General features: G+C 36.8%; 1 protein-coding gene across 3 annotated transcripts in view; it reads right to left on the minus strand.

Moving 5' to 3' along the window:
- LOC132111472 (heat shock 70 kDa protein 12A-like) overlaps positions 1-21,283 on the minus strand; it is a 31,310-nt gene extending 10,027 nt beyond the window's left edge. For 2 of the 3 annotated variants that reach the window (XM_059518807.1, XM_059518805.1), the window contains exons 1-6: positions 21,178-21,283; positions 10,579-10,655; positions 10,276-10,403; positions 6,201-6,387; positions 5,642-5,746; positions 4,167-4,283 (exon numbers count right to left, since the gene is read on the minus strand). In XM_059518807.1, coding sequence (XP_059374790.1) covers positions 4,167-4,283; positions 5,642-5,746; positions 6,201-6,387; positions 10,276-10,403; positions 10,579-10,650 — 609 coding nt within the window. In that variant the 5' untranslated portion in view covers positions 10,651-10,655; positions 21,178-21,283. The remainder of the gene's footprint in view (positions 1-4,166; positions 4,284-5,641; positions 5,747-6,200; positions 6,388-10,275; positions 10,404-10,578; positions 10,656-21,177) is intronic. The other variant, XM_059518806.1, reaches the window with a different exon arrangement.
- Between the last annotated feature and the right edge of the window lie 443 nt (positions 21,284-21,726).

Consider the following 21,726-nt stretch of genomic DNA (forward strand, 5'->3'; position numbering starts at 1 on the left):
ATTCGTCTCTTGAACCCCCCAATCTAATTTCATATGCAAGACACCAGACTAGAGGCAATGAGTTGTAAAACTTCCCTCCAATAGGTACCATTCCTCATTGGCTCATTCAAATCCTGAGGATGTGACATCATCCCCCATATAGATCACTGATCAGCAGATCAGGCGGTTCTTTTAGATTCAGGAATTCCAGGAGAAGATGCTGAGCTAAGAGCTCTTAAAACCACGCTAAGCTTGTGCCAGGCTTCGGCCTTGACTATTCATTCATCAAGATCATCTGTTTTGAACTGGTCTCATTTATACACTTCAACAGTGACCAACTGGAGCCCCAAAGTGCATCAGGACTCTTATCAAACAGGCGAGACTTGCAAGTATCAAACAGTCTTATTAATTGATACATTAAGTATCATATGCACCTTTTACAAAGGTGTGTTTGAACTAAGAAACTGATGTTTCCTTCAGGCTGTAGATCTGCTGAATATCAAATTGTACCAAAGCTTCATGTCTTTATTTCTTTTCTTTTTACTGCTTGAGCTTTAACCCTTTTTCCTATGCCAACTGTATGTGAGTGTGTGTGAATGTGTATGTTAGACCAGTTTAAGTGTTTATATAGTTAATAAAGTCTTATTTGTATCACACTTGAGGTTGTTCATTGTTTGCTCATAACTGAAGTCCCTAATCATGCAGATTTTTGCTAAATGCTCTGAGTAGTTTTGTACAGTTAGAAAATTATTTTACTTAACCAGGAAATTTAAGTTTTTAGAATTGACATAAAGTTGACACAGAGAGGTCAAGTAAATACTTACAGCGGATCTAAATATTTATAATTACTCATAACTAGTTATGATTGATTATTCATATTTTCCCTTTGAGCTGATTCGTAACACTTGTATATTATATTCATTCATTACACACAGACTGATATTTCAAATGTTTATTTCTTTTAATTTTGATGATTATAACTGACAACTAAGGAAAATCCCAAATTCAGTATCTCAGAAAATTAGAATATTACTTAAGACCAATACAAAGAAAGGATTTTTAGAAATCTTGGCCAACTGAAAAGTATCATCATGTAAAGTATGAGCATGTACAGCACTCAATACTTAGTTGGGGCTCCTTTTGCCTGAATTACTGCAGCAATGCAGCATGGCATGGATTCAATCAGTCTGTGGCACTGCTCAAGTGTTATGAGAGCCCAGGTTGCTCTAAAAGTGGCCTTCAGATCTTCTGCATTGTTGGGTCTGGCATATCACATCTTCCTCTTCACAATACCCCATAGATTTTCTATGGGGTTAAGGTCAGGCGAGTTTGCTGGCCAATTAAGAACAGGGATACCATGGTCCTTAAACCAGGTACTGGTAGCTTTGGCACTGTGTGCAGGTGCCAAGTCCTGTTGGAAAATGAAATCTGCATCTCCATAAAGTTGGTCAGCAGCAGGAAGCATGAAGTGCTCTAAAACTTCTTGGTATACAGCTGCGTTGACCTTGGACCTCAGAAAACACAGTGGACCAACACCAGCAGATGACATAGCACCCCAAACCATCACTGACTGTGGAAACTTTACACTGGACCTCAAGCAACGTGGATTGTGTGCCTCATCTCTTCCTCCAGACTCTGGGAACCTGACTTCCAAAGTAAATGCAAAATTTACTTTCATCAGAGAACATAACTGTGGACCACTCAGCAGCAGTCCAATCCTTTTAGAAGTGAGACGCTTCTGACGCTGTCTGTTGTTCAAGAGTGGCTTGACACAAATGCGACAGCTGAAACCCTTGTCTCGCATACGTCTGTGCGTAGTGGTTCTTGAAGCACTGTCTCCAGCTGCAGTTCACTCTTTGTGAATCTCCCCCACATTTTTGAATGGGTTTTGTTTCACAATCCTCTCCAGGGTGCGGTTATCCCTATTGCTTGTACAGTTTTTTATTACCACATCTTTTCCTTGCCTTCGCCTCTCTATTAATGTGCTTGGACACAGACCTCTGTGAACAGCCAGCGTCTTTTACAATGACCTTTTGTGTCTTGCCCTCCTTGTGCAAGGTGTCAATGGTCGTCTTTTGGACAACTGTCAAGTCAGCAGTCTTCCCCATGATTGTGTAGCCTACAGAACTAGACTGAGAGACCATTTAAAGGCCTTTGCAGGTGTTTTGAGTTAATTAGCTGATTAAAGAGTGGCACCAGATGTCTTCAATATTGAACCTTTTCACAATCTTCTAATTTTCTGAGATACTGAATTTGGGATTTTCCTTAGTTGTCAATTATAATCATCAAAATTAAAATAAAAAAACATTTGAAATATATCAGTCTGTGTGTATTGAATTAATATAATATACACGTTTCACTTTTTGAATGGAATTAGTGAAATAAATCAACTTTTTATAATATTCTAATTATATTGCTCAGCACCTGTAAGTATAATAAGGGCCGACCTCAAATTTAATATTTGTTTTGGCTGCTCAGATACATCAAGATAATTTTACCTCACTTCAAATATGAAGAAAGTGTAAAAATGTAACAAAAAACTACAACAACAACCAAAAATCACCACAAACACACACACGCTGAGCTGAGAGACACTCTTTGCTTTTTGTGCACTGCAGGGTTTGGTGAGTTATGGGGCGACAGTGTGAGCAGAATGCAGAGAGCGAGAGACAGAGGAGAGGGAATGCAGTGTCCTTTCTTTCTGTTCTCCTGATCCTTTAAACAAAGAGCTGAGTCACACACACACACACACACACACACACACACACACACACACACACTGAGGCAAGCTTTGCAGGAATTCCCACTGCAGGTATCAGATGTTGCAAACTCCCCATTCTCCTGATGTTTTCTCTCTTTTCTTGCTGTGTATCTATATACAGGTATGTAGCTCACTCGCTCATGGCTTCCCCGCCTCATTTCGTCTTTTCTTTGGATGGAGATGAAAGACGCCGAAGCCACACCCTGCTCTTCCTCCCTTTCTGTCTCTCTCTTCAGTGTGAGAGAATTCACCCCTCTGTTGCCTACTGTACTGTGATTACTATAATTTGCATGTACATCATATGAAGTAAATAAAGTCTTTAAAGGTTGTTTGAATAATGAATTCCATAATTATGCATAACATATTTTATATTTTTTATACATGGAATAAGCAGCAACAATAACTTAATAATAATAATAACATTTTCTCCAGTCTTTGTTTCTCTACCTCTCATTTCTCTTTCCTTTTGACTTGATGTATATTGCTTTCATTTACACCTGCATCCACCTCAGGCATTCAATCACAAGTGCTAAGCACCAAATAGATGTGCAAAATAGGGAGTAATTGATAACACTTGTGATCACATCACATTTATATTGGAAACACTAATCTGTCCTGAAGCATCCTGGATAAGATTAAAGCATTACTTACTTGTTAACCAATCATTGCTCTAAAACAAAGCTTTAAACTTTGCTATTTACATGGCAAAAGGAAAATTTTCATTTTAATGAAAATTAATGATCTAAAATTTCTTCACAGAAGAAACTTCTGTATGCCAAATTCTAAAATTCAGTAACCAGTTAAATTCAGCAATCCATCTAACCACTTGTAATCAGGTCACCGTTGACAGATGTTAATACCAGGTGTAAATATATACAATAAAATTAATAAATAAAAATAAATACAGCTCAAATACATACCCACCCCCAGTCATCCACAGATCCACACACATGCACAAAAATCACAATGGTGGCAACTGTGACAGAGACAAAGAGTTAATCAGCTTCACATGTAGGGGGCTCTACAGTGGTCCAATGAAAGAGAATGAAAACAGACAAACAGTGGCTGTATCTGTATCCTATTTCCATTTCTGTTCTCTGTCTTTCTCTCTACATCCTGTATTTATGTATATCTCATTCCTTTTCTATTTTAGATGGACATCACAGCAGAACAGTGCTCCTTTACCTCCTCCTCTTTCACTAACGCTGGTGGAAGTTCATAGCATAACTCAGCGCTGCAGGACCAACACCCACTTTGGATTTGTACAACCCATCCTTCAGACTTGTGTGAAAATTACCTTCATTGAAAACACATTACACACATTCTACACAGACCTCTCTCCAATTTCAAAACACAAAGTAGGTCGTTAATCAAAGTGAGATGTGTATGTTTGTGCATATGTGGCTGTGAGCAAGAAATGTTATACCTTATACGATGCCTCTCTCATAAACTGCTTGGCTGGCATTTTCCAGATGGCCGGTACAGTGATGACCCATCTGACGTCAGCATTATCAAAATCTGACCCTGTTTGGTCGCTCAGCTCCTGTATCCAAGGACAAAAATCAACTTTTGACACACTGATAAAGTTTGAGGTCAGTATGATAATTTAAAGAATTTAACACTTATTCAGCAAGGACACATTAAATTGATTAAAGGGGTCATATGATGATTTTTTAAAAGATCATTATTTTGTGTATTTGGTGTAACAGAATATGTTGATATGCTTTAATGTTCAAAAAAAAACATTATTTTTAAAATATTGTACATTATTGTAGGTTCTCTATGCCCCGCCTCTCTCAAATCCGACAAGCGCAGTCTGCTCTGATTGGCCAACTGACCCAGTGCATTGTGATTGGCCGAACACTGCAAGCACTCTTCAGAAATGTAACACCCCTTTCCATAATCACATCTTCACAGCTTCATCTTTCAAAATAAATGTAATGACAGTTAATAATGTCCTAAGTTTTACAGCACACACACGTGACACATATGAACATTCAATAGCAAATACTTAAACTAATAACAAAACATACTTCCAGCAGCTGATTCAGAAGTGCCAGATTTTCGTAGTAAAGTGAGAATTACCTCCTCTCCTAGATTCACGCAACGGTCATCCATAAAATGTGTTGCTGTTTTGTTGTAACTTGTAAGTAATCTTTAAGAATCCTAAAATATTGTGAAATATTTTCACATAGTGACGTAGACATGTGGGGGTGTGTTTGAATGAGCTATTTTAGGAGGGCATCGCAAATTCTTAACTTTGATAAAGAATATCTCTTTGGATTTGAGACTTTAGTCTTTACAATTTTACAGATCTTCTTCATGCACCAAGAGCTTGTAACACTCCAGAGAAAGGAAAAATTGAAATCTCATCATATGACCCCTTTAAATGACAATAAAGGCATTTAAAATGTTACAAAAGATTGTCTATCAAATGCTGTTTGAACTTTCTATTCAAAGAATCCTAAAATAAAATGTATGTTTCCACAAAAATATTTTTGACAACAATAATAATTTAGAACAAAAATTAGGAATGCTTCTTGAGCACCAAATCAACATATTAGAATGATTTCTGAAGGATCAAGTGACAGCGAAGACTGAAGTAATGTATGCTGAAAATTCAGCTTTACAGATTACATTCAAAAAATATTCAAATAGAAAATAGTTACATGAACATTTAATATTTACTATATAATATTTCACATTTCACATATTACTGTTTTAATGTAAAACTGTAAATTGTGCAAAAATCTAGCCTTAATAGACATAAGATACTTTTTTCAAGAATATTAAAAATATCTTATGAACCCCAAACTTCTGAATGGTAGAGTGCATTTTAGAATTATGTAATTAGGCCGGTTTTAACTGAATGTCCTGGATGATAATGGTACTAAAACATACCTTAAGTGCCTGCTCCTTAAAAAAGGCCAGAGCATAAGCAAAAATATCCAGAGCTTTCACCTTTTTCCCATTGGCCGCATCTAAATCTGTACCGATGGATAGATTCTGAAGAAGACAAAATGAGAATAACACCCCTCAGAAACAAGAAAGAGCATGACATCTCATTCAAAATGAATTTATAAACTTGAAAGACTAAATTGACTTATCACCTCATTCCCACTGAGGAAAATATACTCTAGTCTATAAAATCTAGTTTAGAGATTTATGTTAAATGTAATAAATTAGATAAATAATTAACAGTATTACTTCAGTTTCATGAAGCTTTGATTGGTTAACCTGGTAGTAATGAGTTATTCATTTGCTTGCAGTACTTTTTATGTATGTTACCCAGTAGCAGTGATTTTTGGGCATGAAGCATATTTTAGAGAAGTCCATGTCCTCATACTTATGATCAGTAATTTCCTTAACACGTAAAAATGTGCTGGGAAATTAACACGTAAATTTCCCCTCAGGTCCAACAATATAAATAAAAATCCATATTGTATGAGTAAGTCCTTACTGCAGTGGTGTGGAGTTTCATTTTAAACTTCTCCAGGTAGAGCCATTGCTTAGACTCAGTTGGATCCAGGTCATGGTAAAAATCTCGGGCTGCATAACCAAAACTGTGGAACTTCCTGTCTGGGGTCAGTAGAATGGTGGTGGGCGTCTTCTGATTGGACACACCTGGGTCCCCACCCTCCCAGCGCCTAGCAACAAAGGGAAATCAACCAATGGGAGAGAGAGTTTTACAAACATCTAAAGGAATCAGGAAATAATTCCACTGGGCAGAATGTGGAGCTGCTATAGCTTTTCACCTCTTCTCCTGATTAGGAGAGACCTAACCCAAGATGACCTAAAATATCACCCAACAGAGCATCCTCATCCTCATGATCCATATCAAGGCAGTCATAAAACCAGCACAAGCACCGTACAGAGACAGAGGCATTTAAAATATTCATGGGCTTTTACTTCCAGGACGATGCACAGAACAAGCAGCCTGACTGTCTGAGCTGACATAGAGCGAATCACATATGCCAAAATTATCATAACAGAGAACTGACATCATACATCCTGTGATTTCATAGATCCACTAAAATTATACTGAGAACCACCAGTAAAATGTATTGAAAAAATGACAACGTAACTCTTCAAAAATGGAAAAAAGTTAATTCTGAGGAAAGGATATATGTTTGCTGCTTGGTTTGATATTTCCTTATGTAATGCACTAAAATTTAATCATATTAAATCATATTCAATAAAACAAAAAAATTGGCAATTATTTGCATAGTTGAAATAGTCCATAATGTTTCAGTGTCAGAATTCATTATTTTGGTCTCTGTAAACAAACTAAAAAAAATTACTAATGAATTCTGTGGAATCAGGACAGACTGGGAGTCGATCCTTTCATCTTTCTCAAAGCAGCTGTCTTCTTGAATCTAAACCGATTAAGTAAAAGTGTTTTGTGAGTTTTTTAAAGGGAAGCTGTGTTTATGTAAAGATTAAGGGACTAGACTACAAGTCCAACCCAAATAATCTCAAAGGGATTGTTTTTTTTTGTGTGTGTTGGGTGTGTAAATCTCTAGCAGGAGACAAACCACAATTTCCAATAGGTGGATCTCGAACACGAGATGATGAAAGACAACCACAATTTGAATTAACCATACTGAACGAATGCACTTGTCTTTCAAGAGAAGGCAACGTCTCACTCTACAGCAGGGGTTGGCAACCTACGGCACGCGTGCCAACAGTGGCACGCAGAGGGATAATCGCTGGCACGCAAGCAATAAGGAAAACTGTATAATGACGTACAGTTTGATGTAATAACTTCTCATAGTCACACAGCCTGTTAGGAGCTACAAATACTATTAAAGTGTGAGAATTAACTTGCATGGATGCACGTGCAAACACTGCACATACTAGGTGCTTCAGATCAAAGCCTCGGTCTAACAGCACTCGTCAATGTCAAAATGACTGAGATGGCCAATCAGATCAAAGTAGGCGGGGTTTACTGTTCACAGAAGCAGAGCGCGAAGCGTCAGTTTAACGTTAAAGAGAGTGAGGTAAGATGAAGCTGCAAATCAATTAACATTAGTCAACTTTTAATAATACGTTTTACCATAGAAATGTTAAATGACCTAAAGCTATATCCAGTGATGAAAAATTTTCTGAAATATGGCCATTTTGAGAGAAAGAAAGTGGGGGAGGGGGTAAATTGTCTCTCTCTGCAGACAATGAAGCGATTTTGCCCCTTTGTTGTTGAGAAATATAATGTAGCGATTCAGTATCGATTAATAAAAGTAGCGTGACAACACTCTGAATGCTACTTTTTGCACAGCACGATCTCAGATCTCTGTGTGCGAGTGGTGTGTGTTGTGTGTGTGTGTGTGTGTCTGTGTGTGCACGTTCATCAATTAAAGCAGTGCATTAACGTTGATTAAACGTTAAAAAAACGTTTTTTTTATCGTATAATAAAAAATTGTGTATGTGCCGTTTAAATACAGAATTATATCGGGGTGTGTGTGGGGGGGGGGGCACAGTGGCACAGTGGTTAACCATAAAAATAAAAAATGGCACGTCATGCCGAAAAGGTTGCTGATCCCTGCTCTACAGTGTTGACTCAATCATGATCCTATATGTGACTGTGGTCTTAAGTGTCACTTTTTCACAATTGACGATAAGATAATATTTGTCCGAGATACAACTATTTGAAAATGTGGAATCTAAAGGGTGCAAAAAAAGTAACCTTATAAAGTTGTCCAAATGAAGTTCTTAGCAATGCATATAACTAATCAAAAATTAAGAATTTATATATTTATGGTAGGAAATTGACCAAATATTTTTGGCATAAAGGAAAAAGCAATCATTTTTACCCATACAATGTATTTTTGGCTATTGTTACAAATTTACCCAAGCGACTTAAGAACAGGGTCACATATAAATGTTTTAACCATGGACAAATGATTGCCAAGAGTGCTTGTCACAGCTAAATATATCTGTTTATATATATTGGCCTTCATGTTTCAGTGGAAAACACTATATAACATTTTATTCATATCTTTATTTACACTTACACTCAAACTTTCATCTTTTATTCAAATATGTGAATATACAGTATATAGTGAGGAGACTGTCTATAAATGTACATGTGCCTGTACTTGTGCTGTTTAACAAATAATCGTATTTCTAACTTAAAATGAGTCTGATGCCTAAAATTAAGCCCACATGCCTGTTTGGGCAGGAAACACGTAGCTGTCTCTGCCCAACTGGTACTCTGGAGAACTGACCTTAGGGTCAAAGGTCACATGACCAAGTTACAGAGCACACACAGACACACACTAATGTTAGACAGTTCGATATAGGGTGGGTGATATACTGGAAGACACAATTAACCGGTAGAAATTTGTCACCCGGCAGAGATGTTTTACTATCATCTCTATCGTGGTTACATGCTCATGTGACGTTGCTGTGCTACATAGTCATGAAAACGTAAAACAAGTGATTTAAAGCAGTTGAAATGCAATCAGCAGCAAAAGAGAACTCATTTCGCTACATGCACGCGCTGTCTGAGTCTGTGAAGATGGTGCTCATAGAGCACGGGAGTATTGAACAGAGTTATTTGAACCTTTTTATAGGCCTTAAATGATTAAATACACACACTTTTATGTGTCAAAATGCCCATGTTTTGCAAGTATCCTCGTAAACACAGTAGGTCTTAAGTGAAAGCAAACAGCTGAGAAAGAAAACACATGTGGAACCCGGGCAGCTCTTAAAGTGACAGCAGTGTCTGTCATTTACATTAATTAAACAAAAAAGAGAAAATCTCTCACTACTATTGACTAAATCACTTTTGTAACTTTAACAAGAAAAAATACGTATTTAATTTACACAGTGAAGGATATGCAGTGTTTCTATACAATTGACTTTGTAAAATGTAGTACAGTTTGTAGCATTTCTTATGTATTTGTTTTACTATTATTTTGTTGTCTTTTTACTTGTCTTCAGTGAGTTTTTCTTTCTTTTTTTTCTTTTTTTTTAATTTAGGCTTGTATTCGTTTTTAGCTAAATTGATACTGGTGACAAGAATCATCAAAACAATTTCTATGGTACCAAAAAAAACTATATAAAAAAGACCTTATTTAAAGCAAAAATAACTGTATTGTGATATATATCGTTACCATGAAATAAAATTACTCAAATTGTGATATAAGATTTTGGTCAAATGCCCACCCCTATTTCGGACCAGTAAATACGCAGTGGGACTGTATATTTCTAATCATTTTTAACGGGGCATCTTAGTGCCCAGAAAGAAAGATGCCTGTGTGTTTGACTGAAATAGAAACATGACCATCTATAGATAATCATATTAATGTGTACTGAAGAGTGCAGAGTCTATGCAGAGTAACTAAATTACTTTTAAAATGATATAATTATTATACAATTTTATTATTTATTTTAAGAAACAAATAAAAAACCTAAATAAAAGGAAAAATTCTACTTTTACAAGTATATACTTAATTATAATATTTTAGATTAAAAACTAATTTCTTTTAATTCTTTCTTCACAATAAAATCACACGCAAAAAAAAAAGTCTCACCTCATAGTGTAGATGCACTCTGGCTCATTAGTGAAGGCATATGCATAGCCACTGGAGGTGGTGCCAAAGTCGATGGCCACCACCACCACATAGGGGTGTCTCGTAGGCTCATTTTCTTCAGAGTCCTTCTGAAGAAAAATGAGGGATATAGAAAGAGGAAGAGAGTATATTTCAAGTATTAAATTGTTGCATGAAATTGGAGCTCAGTGTAAATAAGAAGTTCCATTAAGGCCAGATTTGCACACTGGACATTTCCTTCATGTAATGGGTGACGTCATGCTGGCAATAAAAAGCAGCGCTCACCAGTATGTGTGTGGGGGAAAGAGGCGTGATGCCTGGGTCGCCCATACTCTTGGCTGGAGATGGAGTGGCCATTGCATCTGCAAAGTGAAAGAAAGAAAGAAAGAAAGAAAGAAAGAAAGAAAGAAAGAAAGAAAGAAAGAAAGAACAGTGAGAAACCAAACATTAAAACTACAAAGACAAGAATACAGGCATGTTAATAGTTTTGCTTATAGAGCTTGGTGATACTAATAAATTTCAATGTTTTAACAACATTTTTGTTTTCTTTTGTACAATAAATACAAACCAAGCAGCATTCCTTTGGTGAAATATTGTTAATTCCAGTGAGGATTTCTATTGAAATGACTGGATTCCCTTGAAATTCACTGAACCACAGTAAATGTGGCAGCACATTAGTCTATCAGCATATAGTCTGATGTTTCACACAATTATAATTATAAAAGGTTCCCGGACACATGTTTTTTTTTTTTTTTTTTTGCTTACCATACATTCTTGTAAATGAACACCTCACCAATGCATACTGAACTTCAGAAACACTCTCAAAATCCATTTAAATGGCGTCAAAAGCACTCTAGGGTTCAGTTTCATGGTCACAGATGGAGAACAGGCCTAAGTGGCATCATCAATGGTGATTCTTCTCTAGAAATTATTTTCAGTGGGAACGAGACTTAAAAGCATCAATTAATGTTCAATGAATTTGTCTGAAAGACCATTCATTCAGCCATACTTTTTCTTTTGTTATAACATCGCTTATGTATAACATTTTACATTATTTGGTCATAAAATCATCAAATCCTTTAAGAGCTTTAGACCACTACAGCAACAGCTGCTCCCCTTCACACTGACATTTGAATTGAATTAGAGGTTGTTTTTGTCCATTCTCGTCGTCCTCATTAGCCGGGCCTAATAGCTTTACTAAAACACTCAGATGCTGAGCACCCTGAACGCTAAATGAGCGTCTGGGTTCCTCGCTCCACGGGACGCCACGTTTTTCTGAGCGTTCATCCTTTTTTTACCCGCCTTTACCCCATACCGAGCGGCGGAGTGAACAGAATGAGCATGGTGCTCTTCTGTGAGTAATTATGGGTTGAGTGACTGGCTACCTGCGGCTCGCACTTCATTTCAACCACTCACCACATACAAGCGCTCCAGCTACCGAGATTGATTTGAAAATGGGACAATGGAACATCAAAATCAATATCGAAGGAGTAAAATGATTGTCTATAATGATAAATGCTCATAAGTGAAGTGTCATTCAGAAACACACTTGACCATCTTTTTATAGTTTTCTGCGAATGGATTTGCGGTTTAAAGGAACTTATGTTTGTTTACATGGCAACATGGCTCACTGTATGGGGACTTCATTATAACATTAAAGTTGCGCTTGGGTAACTACTCGACGTCAGTGGCGGCCGTTTCTCTAGCGGCTGATTGAGAGCTACTTGATTAGGGCAGTGATTGTGTTTTGTATGTGTGTGTGTGTTGTGTGTATTACATAGCTTTTCACTGAGGCTCTTCAAGTCAAAACAGAGAATCCAAACATGTATAGGAATTGGAAAGCAGAAAATGGGCATAAATGGTGGAAAAATACTTGCATTATGGCCAGAGTGCGGAACAGATCAATTCCTTTGATTTCCCTGCTGTTTTAAAGACTCATAAACACATAAACATGACAGTGTTTTTATCTGCAGTCTGGCCTGACCTGAATAAGTGTGCCACCAATTATTGTCAAGAGAAAAACACACACACATATACATACTGTACATCCATTCTTTTACTCAGAATTGGCTGACATAATGAGCTGTTTTAACACAATATCTACACAATAAACATGAAATATAGTATAAGAAAAAAGAAAAATGTTTTCTCAGATACCTTGTCAGATACATTATTATTATTGGGCAAAAATTTTACTGATTTGCTTGGCAGCTTTTTTTTGCAAAAGTTCAAATCCAGCTCACATCTAAAGTTTCTGAAAACATTGAAAACAGAAGGACCCTTTCAATAAGGCAATCATACCATTACATATGCGTTGATCCAAGCAGCGAAAATAAACAGAAATCAGAGAGAGAGGAGCGAGAGATAGAGTATCCTGTTTTCACCCCTCCTCTCATCCACATGAGAAAGGGAGTGAACGAACGGGTGGTCAAGCTCCGTTCTGGAATGTTATACAAAATTCTGACAGGAAGCAGGAAGAGTCAGAGGTCATACCTCCTCTGTGGAATTACAAATTCAGAGGAATTCCAAGAAACTCAGTAGACAGAAATAATAGAGCTAAGAAACATATGGACCACTGATATGCACAGACAAAAGTGGATTTAAGTCTGGAATCTATTATCTATAAAATATGCAACACTGATATATTGGAATCAAAGTTAACAGAGAGAATCAGAGATCTGAGATATTTTAAATACAATCAATCAATGTCAGCCAATGGCACTTTCCTTTTTTTTTTTGGATTATTTTTATAATTATTATTGATAATTGCATATACAAAAAAAGGAAGTTCAAGTTTCAAAAAGCATTCCTCCTTTTCTTTTTTCCACCACTCCTCACTGAGAAACTTTTACTTCCTTTGAGGTCACATGCCTCAATTCCCTAGAGAAAAGAGAATAAAAAAAAAGAAAAAACAGATATTAATGTACTGTAGAATGACTATACAGTATGTCTGATAATGCAGGACATTTTGAATTATTAGAATAGTAGATGTTAAATCAAATCTCACCATGCCTGAGACAAATGGCCGCTTGCTCTGTAACTTTTGGTTTGAATGTTTTCCAAAAATTATAACCAAATGCAGATATAGAAAAAAGATCATCTATCATGATGTCAAGTTGAGAATTCCCTGGTAAGTGAAACCAGAACAAAAAGTGAAAAGGGAAAACATGGGGAAGGCATGTTGGGGAAGGCACTTGGGGAAGTCGTGGCCTAATGGTTAGAGAGTCGGACTGGCAATCGAAAAGTTGTGAGTTCGAGTCTCGGGCTGGCAGGAATTGTGGGTGGGGGGAGTGCATGTGCAGTGCTCTCTCCACCCTCAATACCACGACTTAGGTGCCCTTGAGCAAGGCATTGAACCTCCAACTGCTCCCTGGGCGCTGCAGCATAAATGGCTGCCCACTGCTCCGGGTGTGTGTCCACAGTGTGTGTGTGTGTTCACTGCTCTGTGTGTGTGCACTTTGGATGGGTTAAATGCAGAGCACGAATTCTGAGTATGGGTCACCATACTTGGCTGAATGTCACTTTCACTTTCATAAAATGTATGCATATCTCAAGCTGTAAAACAAGTGTTTTTGATCAATTTAATTCGATTGTATTACTCAATAATACTTTCCATGAATGTACACATTACAGTCTATAGCTGATTTTTTTTAGGCTAAACACACTGAGCTCAGTTATATACTCCAGCTAAACAACAGCCATTTCAAAGAGGGGCCACTAACAGGGCAGGACTGCTCCAGTTTACGTGTATATGAAGGTCCGTTCAGAGACACAGCACTATAAATGCCAAAAACCGAACACAGTCGGCAGTACTCTCGCTCACACTGATTGTCGCCAGCTGGCCCTATTCACTCACAAACAAACACTCAATACACTAATAAACACACACATTCATACACAAGCACACATCCCACACACGGTGGGTGAGAGAAGCTGTGCAACAGCTGTGACTGCTGCAATGTTATTCGTTTCTCTGGGTTAGGGTTATAAACTTTAGCAGAGACACTCGCGCTTTCTTCATAGGAAAATAATGGACACCATTTAAGATTTTTTGAACACACTAATATTGCAATTCTGCTTGATACCTACCAACACATCGCTAATAACTTCACACTGTGGCCATTAACCAGCAAATTAAAATTCTGTAATATTTATTCAAAACAAAATAAATAATGATTTAAAATTTATTTATTTAAGTTATTTTAAATGCTGCAAGTGAACCTAAACATCACAATGCTATAATATACAGAACAGAAAATGGATAGTCATTTTAAGATTACATTAAACAGAGTTATTAGATTATCAATAATATGGAAGATCAACTTTAAGTGAGTTGATGAGCTGATTCTGTTTGATATGGGACATATTGATCTGAGAGTTTTAGACTCACGCTAAATAATAAGAAAGAATGTGTCTGTAGGAGTTCCTCTCATCTCATAACGCTGGAATGTGAAGTTTGGAGAAAAATGAGAGGGTTCGGAGAGTGCAGAAAACTCCTATTACCTTGCCAAAGACAGAGCAGTCAAGTGTTTAGACATCTGCATCTAGACCTACAACTCCGTCACACCCCTAAACCACAAGCCATAAATCATAAATAACATTACAAGTGCTTTTAAGACTGTTTAGAGGGGCATATGATGCATCATCTCATCCCAGCAGTCTCCTCCCAAATCAATACCAGTGCCCCACTACCTCAGAGACACATGATACAAACTGAGAAGAGCAGAAAGATAGAAAGCATTGATTTTTGCTGCACTGAATAGAGCTTGAACCAGCAGTCATCTACACAACAGAGCAGCTTTCTCTTTGCAGTGTTAAAGTTGAGAGATCAGAGTCACCTGTGAACTCAGCAAGATTCAGTATCTTATCAACCCTGCACTTTCGTACAAAGGGGAGAAATACATAAAATAGAAAAAGAAAACATATAGTAAAGAATAAACATAAAGAGACATAGAGAGATCAATGGAATGCCATCTAATTTTTCAGGAGGGATAGTTACCATAGCTATTACCAGCATAGCAAATGGAATTTTGTTCATAAAAAACGACACTTCCTAACAAAAATTTTACATCATGGAAACTGAGGTAATATTAACCTTTCTGAATGAAGGTGAATGCATTGGCCAATGTACCCTGGGAGAACACAGACGGTTTAAACTGTTAAACGTGACTACTAACGAATAATAAAGAAAGAATGTCTTTTGAAAGGAAGTTGAAAGACTTTGTATTTATATGTATACTAATTCACTTGTGTCTCCGAAAGGAAATTCTAAAAATGGTCTCTTGGAGTTACAATAGTCTTCCTTCCCGTGCATCTGGTTATGGACAGCCTGATTCCAGCTGCAGCACCAAAGCATAAGGAAAACCTCTCAAACTCAATCACAAATGACACAATCCACAGTAAATGGTCAATCAGCAACTTTCAAAAGACCATGAGGTTGCTTGAAAATCATTTTGTTCAGTGAATGTTTCCCATTCCAAAAACGTTAAGCTCTACATCTGTGACAATCTGTCAATCACCTTGAAAATCATTTTGATTCTTTTAAAAGACTAAAAAGTGACATTATACGTTAACACAAGACTTTCATGATGACATTGCTTACTAATCTTTATGTTATTCCAAACCTGTATGACTTTCTTTTACTGTGCAACATAAAAGAAGAATTAATTTTGGTCCATCCATACAATGGAAGTTAATGGTAATGGCTACTCTTTAGTTCAAAATATTCTTCAAAATATCTTCTGTTGTGTTCCACTGAAAAATGAAAGTCATACAAGTTTTGAAAAACGTGAGGGTAAGTGAAAAATTTAACTTTTTTTTCTGATCTGTCCCTTTACAGATCTTAAATAAGGCCTATTTGCATCCAAACATTAGTTTAGATTCCTGCAGTCATGCTCTGAAGTTTAGGTTAAACTCAGCATAGTACACTTGAAGTACATGCTTCCCTGTAATCCCACTATATAAGATACTAATGTGTGTATGTATGTATATATATATATATATATATATATATATATATATATATATATATATATATATCCATTCATCTCCTCCATTGCCTTTGAGAGTCAATGCCAGACACAGCTTGACTGGATTATTATTTCTCTCCATGCTGGTGGGGTCAGATTCCTCACACAGTGCTGTCAAGCCCACAGGGAATTTGTGGCGGCATGTACTGTAAATGCTTCTTTTCATGCCCACCCTTGTTCAGAATGCTACAAAAATAAGACCACATTTTCACATGAATGCTGTCTGGTTTGAGGCAGCACAAATGTGTTAATAACAGTCTGTGATCTGGCAAAACACATCAACGTCTTTTTTTATCCAACCTGAAGATACATTTGTCTACAATCTATGAGTAACATCTATGTGGCTGGCCACACCATCTCTCCATATACTACCGAAAGGAGTATATGAATTATTCAAAGAAATGTGAAATTATTCAAACCCTCTCCAAAGCAAAGTAAACCACCAGCACAGTGCAAGACAGACCTAGTAACTCTCTAAGCAACAGTCAAGAAAAGGATCAGAACTGAAAAAAAAAAATGAATTTTCTCATGCAGATTGCACAACACAAACAAACATCTGCCCTTTTCATGTCTGAAACATAGATATCAGAAAGTGCTGAGTTCCCTGTTGAGGGGATATACTGTATATTTGTATATTTCGTATTGTTGCACCCTATTTAGTAATAGGTTTAGCAGACTCGTCAACAGTGACTATATTAACTCAGGGTCTATTCTATATCAAATTAATTCTAACAAAGTGTTTATTGTGTTATGATGCTTTGCACATTTTCACAGCTACTTCTGTATTTAAAGTTTGGTTTGATTTTAAAGATATAACAGCCACAATTAATTATGGTTAGAATTTAATTTAATTCTATTATTTGCTGTTATATATTCTTATATAAATTATGTGCTGTTATATACACTGTTAAAAGGTTTGATTTTAAAAAGATTTTGGATGCATTGTTACAAATATATATATATATATATATATATATACACATTAACAAAATATATTTTAACAAAATTTACTGAGTTGAATATCACAGATGTACAGCACATGAACATATGTGCTGGGTGGAGTCTGCTTGGCCTGACTGACTGTCTCTTGGCAGACATATATTTTGTAAACGAAAGCTTGACTGTGCATAAAGGGTGCTAAAAAGTTATTTCTTTTCAGTTGTAACGCTTCATATGGGTTTTTAACATAACACTACCACGTGGATGGTCAGTTGACATTTAAACTGTCCCTTCTCACCCTTCTACAACTTCCTTCTCCTTTCCTTTCAAAACCGAGGCAACTGCAGCGAAAGCCTATACCATGACGTAATGCCAGAAAGGAATTTTTGAGCTTTTGTGAGTGTCGTAGCAGGCTTCCAAAACTCTACATCATTCACAGCATGATTTTCAACTACATAGAAAAAAAGACCGCTTTCTGTCCCATCTGCAAGTTTTCCTGCCTCAAAACTGTGCTGTTGTTAAGATATGCATTTTATCTTTAAATGAATTATATTCAAAGCCAGATATTTTCACATAAAAAGGACTTTCAAGTAGCGATTAATGCCTAAAAAACATCTAAACAAAGTATTAAGGTGTATAAAGGTTAAAAGTTTAAACCACAAATTTTGGAGAACAAAACCTTGCATTCATTGTATTACAGAAGAACTCACAGAAGACAATGAGAGTGAGTCTGACCGACACAGATGCTGACCACAGACAGCAATCATCAAATGAAACCATTCTAAGTGAACTTATGTGTGAAGCTAAAAGCCAATGAGCTGACCTCGAACAGAAATGCTAATGGCTCTGCTTTAAATTACATTACCCTGTCGTCCTACCTCTCCCAGTGACCCAGACACCCCCTACCAGCTGAGCATCTCCTAGACTGCAAGGACAAACCTTGCAATTTACTCACTGAACACGTGATGGAATGCAGAAAATACTGCACTGGTTAATAAAATGCACATGCATTTTTAGATCTAGCAAAAAAAAAATTCACATTTTTGTGCATGTGAAGTAAAGTGAATGATTTCTTTCCTCATTTATTTCTAAAAAGACACAATCTCTACATTTTCTCTCCTCAGCCATGTGTCTCAGTTATTTAAACAGATGTGGATCCACATCACATCTTGTGGCCATACCCTGACAGTGGACATTATCTCCACTCTCTTGGTCACGTCATACTGCTGAGTCCAGAGTAACAGGGTTTCTGGGTCTGCATGTGTTAGTTTGTGTATGTTTGTTTGTTAATCATCTGTGTATTTGGCCATTTGTGGGTCTGTTTGCATGCATGAATTCTGAAGACAAACATGATACCCCATATCCCATCCATGCTGACTAAGCAGTCCTGCCCCAACCACAACTGTTTAACATGCAACCACCTTCAGCATTGCATTCAGCCTCACTGTACTCCAAAAGACATACTATTGTGTGGTACATGATCACAAACCTGGTTGATTCATAGATTCAAAATAGTTTTTCAAATGATTTCTATAGCAGTGTGATTTTAGTATCATTGAAACACTATTATAGTTTTTGTTTTTATATTTTCAGTTTTGATTTTAAAGTTTTAGCTATTTTGTTGTGTTTTTGTCATTTTTAGTAGTTTTTGTGTATATATGTATATGTGTGTGTGTGTGTGTGTGTGTACACAGTTTTTATTAATTTAAATTTATTTTAATTAATTTTTATGTCAGTTTTAGTTTTAGTTATATTAGTACACAAAGTTTAACTACAATAGAAAAATACTGCCTTTTTATATTTAATTCCTATATACTTTTTAATAATTTATTTCAGTTAACATTTAAGTTACAAAATAGGTTTTAATTTTAGTTTCAGTTTTAGCACAATACTACAATAACCCTGATTATTGGGGTACGTTTAAGAAAAACAAGTTGTACGGTGAAGAATGCATCAAATTCAGAAAATAGTATATTCATAGAACTCCATTAAAATGAAAATACATCAAGAACATCTAAAGTCTGAAAGCCATGTTTGTTTACATAAGGCCTCAGCATGAAAAATTCACGACTACCCATCCAATAAACCATTTCTGGGTCTAGTCTTCTCTTCTGTACCCGCCTCAATGCGCTACCTATGAGGCCTTTTCCCCTTTCCTCAAACAATGACTGCTTTATACTCAAGGCCCGAAGTACCACCGTGGGAATGTGCTGAGGGGGAGGACATGTTTTATTCTATTGGCTATTGCTATTGGCACCCTAACCAGAGGCTGGCGACGCAAAGGTTAAAACTGCTACATACAAGTACTCAAGGCAGTTGGTGTGGACAAATTGTCAATTTAAGGACAGTATGGAGTTAATTTGCACATTTTAACAAATGGTCCAAAAAACATTTGGCAGCAAGTTTAATGTTCCCATGTAAATTTTCTGGCGAGGTGCAATTAGCACATCAGTGCCAGATCTGCAACATCCTGATCTATTAAAGTGCCCCATTATGGATTTTGAATATGACTTATCTGCAGTGTGTAACACAGATGAATGAAAACATCCTCCAAAGTCCAAATCTATAGGCCACGACTTCCCCATGAGCAAGCATGTCAGCCTGTTGTTGGGGACTCCAAAAACCAATACATTTCATAACCCATAATAGGGACGTTTACTGTCCAACTCATTTCAGCGAATCGATTCTATCGGATAGTTATTTTAGAAGAACGGTTCACAAATGATTCAGTGATACGATGTAACTGCGTCACCACCTGGTCTATGACATCCCGGCGTGGACTATTACATAGGCTACTCTAAATCTAAATCTCTTCAGGTATAATGCTGTTTATTTGAAAACGTAGTCATTTAGAACCAAATAAATAATTTGCATCTCTTGGCGGATTTTTTGCACGTTTTAAAAAGAAGCTTTAATTTTCATATGATATGTGTATCAATAAAACTGTCACACAATCAAGTCAATATAGGCTACGTGTAGAACGTTTTATTTATAACTTTGCAGCTCTTCGGCTAATCTTAACTTTTTCGATCCTTTCGCTCACACGGTTCAATTGATTCTTGGTTCATAGCGAATCGGTTCTCGGTTCAGCGAGTTGACTCGGGATGTGCTCGGATCTATCCAGTGCGATTTATAGCAACAAATCAGCGATTGTGAAGCAGTGTTCTGACGATTTGCGCTACCCTTATAGATTTTGCTACCTCCAATTAAAACAGATGGTAGCATAATTCGATAGCGAAAAATGCTACCTATCAGATTTTGCTTCCAGCATGATATTAAGGTGTGAGGCTCGTACACCTACCCCAACCCTAAACCAACCTTACAGTAGGATAAATACAGTGTCGGTAGCATAATCTGATAGGTAGCCTAGCATTATTCGTCAGATCACCGGTTCAACAAGAATTATTAATTCACGATTGGTTCGAAAAGACGGCAATGTCGTAAAGATATTACGCATCTCTCACTCTCTGAATATCACCTTGACGCCGTCTAATGATGTCTACTACACCAACAACATCTGGAAAACCATGCGTATGATGACTATACAAATGTTGTTTCTGTGTCAGAGATGCGCCCCTCCTGAATCACATTACCTCGCAACAGCAGTCAAACTGGAGTCCTTCCTAAAGCACCGACAGCAGCAGTAGCCTCATGTGCTCATTTACCTTGTAATGCGCAGAACTGTCAGAAACACGCCAGACCTTCAAACAAGCAAAATACACATCCGCGCTACTGTAGGAAATGCTGTTTTGATCCCAAAGCCATGCTGTAGAATAAACAATCGCATTATACTAAATTTATCTGCAGTGCGATTATTCCGTATCAAAACGAGGAATTTACCGTTATGTGTAATATGTGTTATGGACGTATATTTAAGCACTGTGGTGTGTTTGGGTCGGTGGTCGAGGAGCCCTACCTCGTTCCAGCTTCACCTGGGATGATGATGATGATGGAGCGCGCAGACTTTTGCTGCAATGACTCAAAGCTCCCAGGAGAGAGACCACGTGACCCAACTCTGCACCCCTTCTATCTCAGTCATCCAAATCTACTGTACACGCTTTTAAAGTCAGATGCAGTTTTATGCCATGGTAGTCGTGAAGGGATAAAATCCCGTACAAGATTAATAATTTTCTTGAGATGGAATATAATATTTAGATCCAGTAAACGTGCTTTCCAGGGATACACACTGTAGAAAATGTCAAAACTTACTGTAAAACTGGTTGCCAGAACATTATAGTAAAATGACACCAGTGTTACCTAATTAAATCATATAACGTCCTATTTTAACAATGATGCATCATGAAAAATATTGTTATATAAATGTAGATATATAAATGTCAAATTACATATTATTTTTTAAAATATTATTTTAACGTAGGCCTTTATGGGAACTTAGCAATTTTTACTGTAGTAACCTATTTTTATATTATTTTCCCGTTAAGATTTACATATAACATTTTTTACA

The sequence above is a fragment of the Carassius carassius genome, chromosome 31 (assembly GCF_963082965.1).
Source record: "Carassius carassius chromosome 31, fCarCar2.1, whole genome shotgun sequence".
NCBI classification, from domain to species: Eukaryota; Metazoa; Chordata; class Actinopteri; order Cypriniformes; family Cyprinidae; genus Carassius; species Carassius carassius.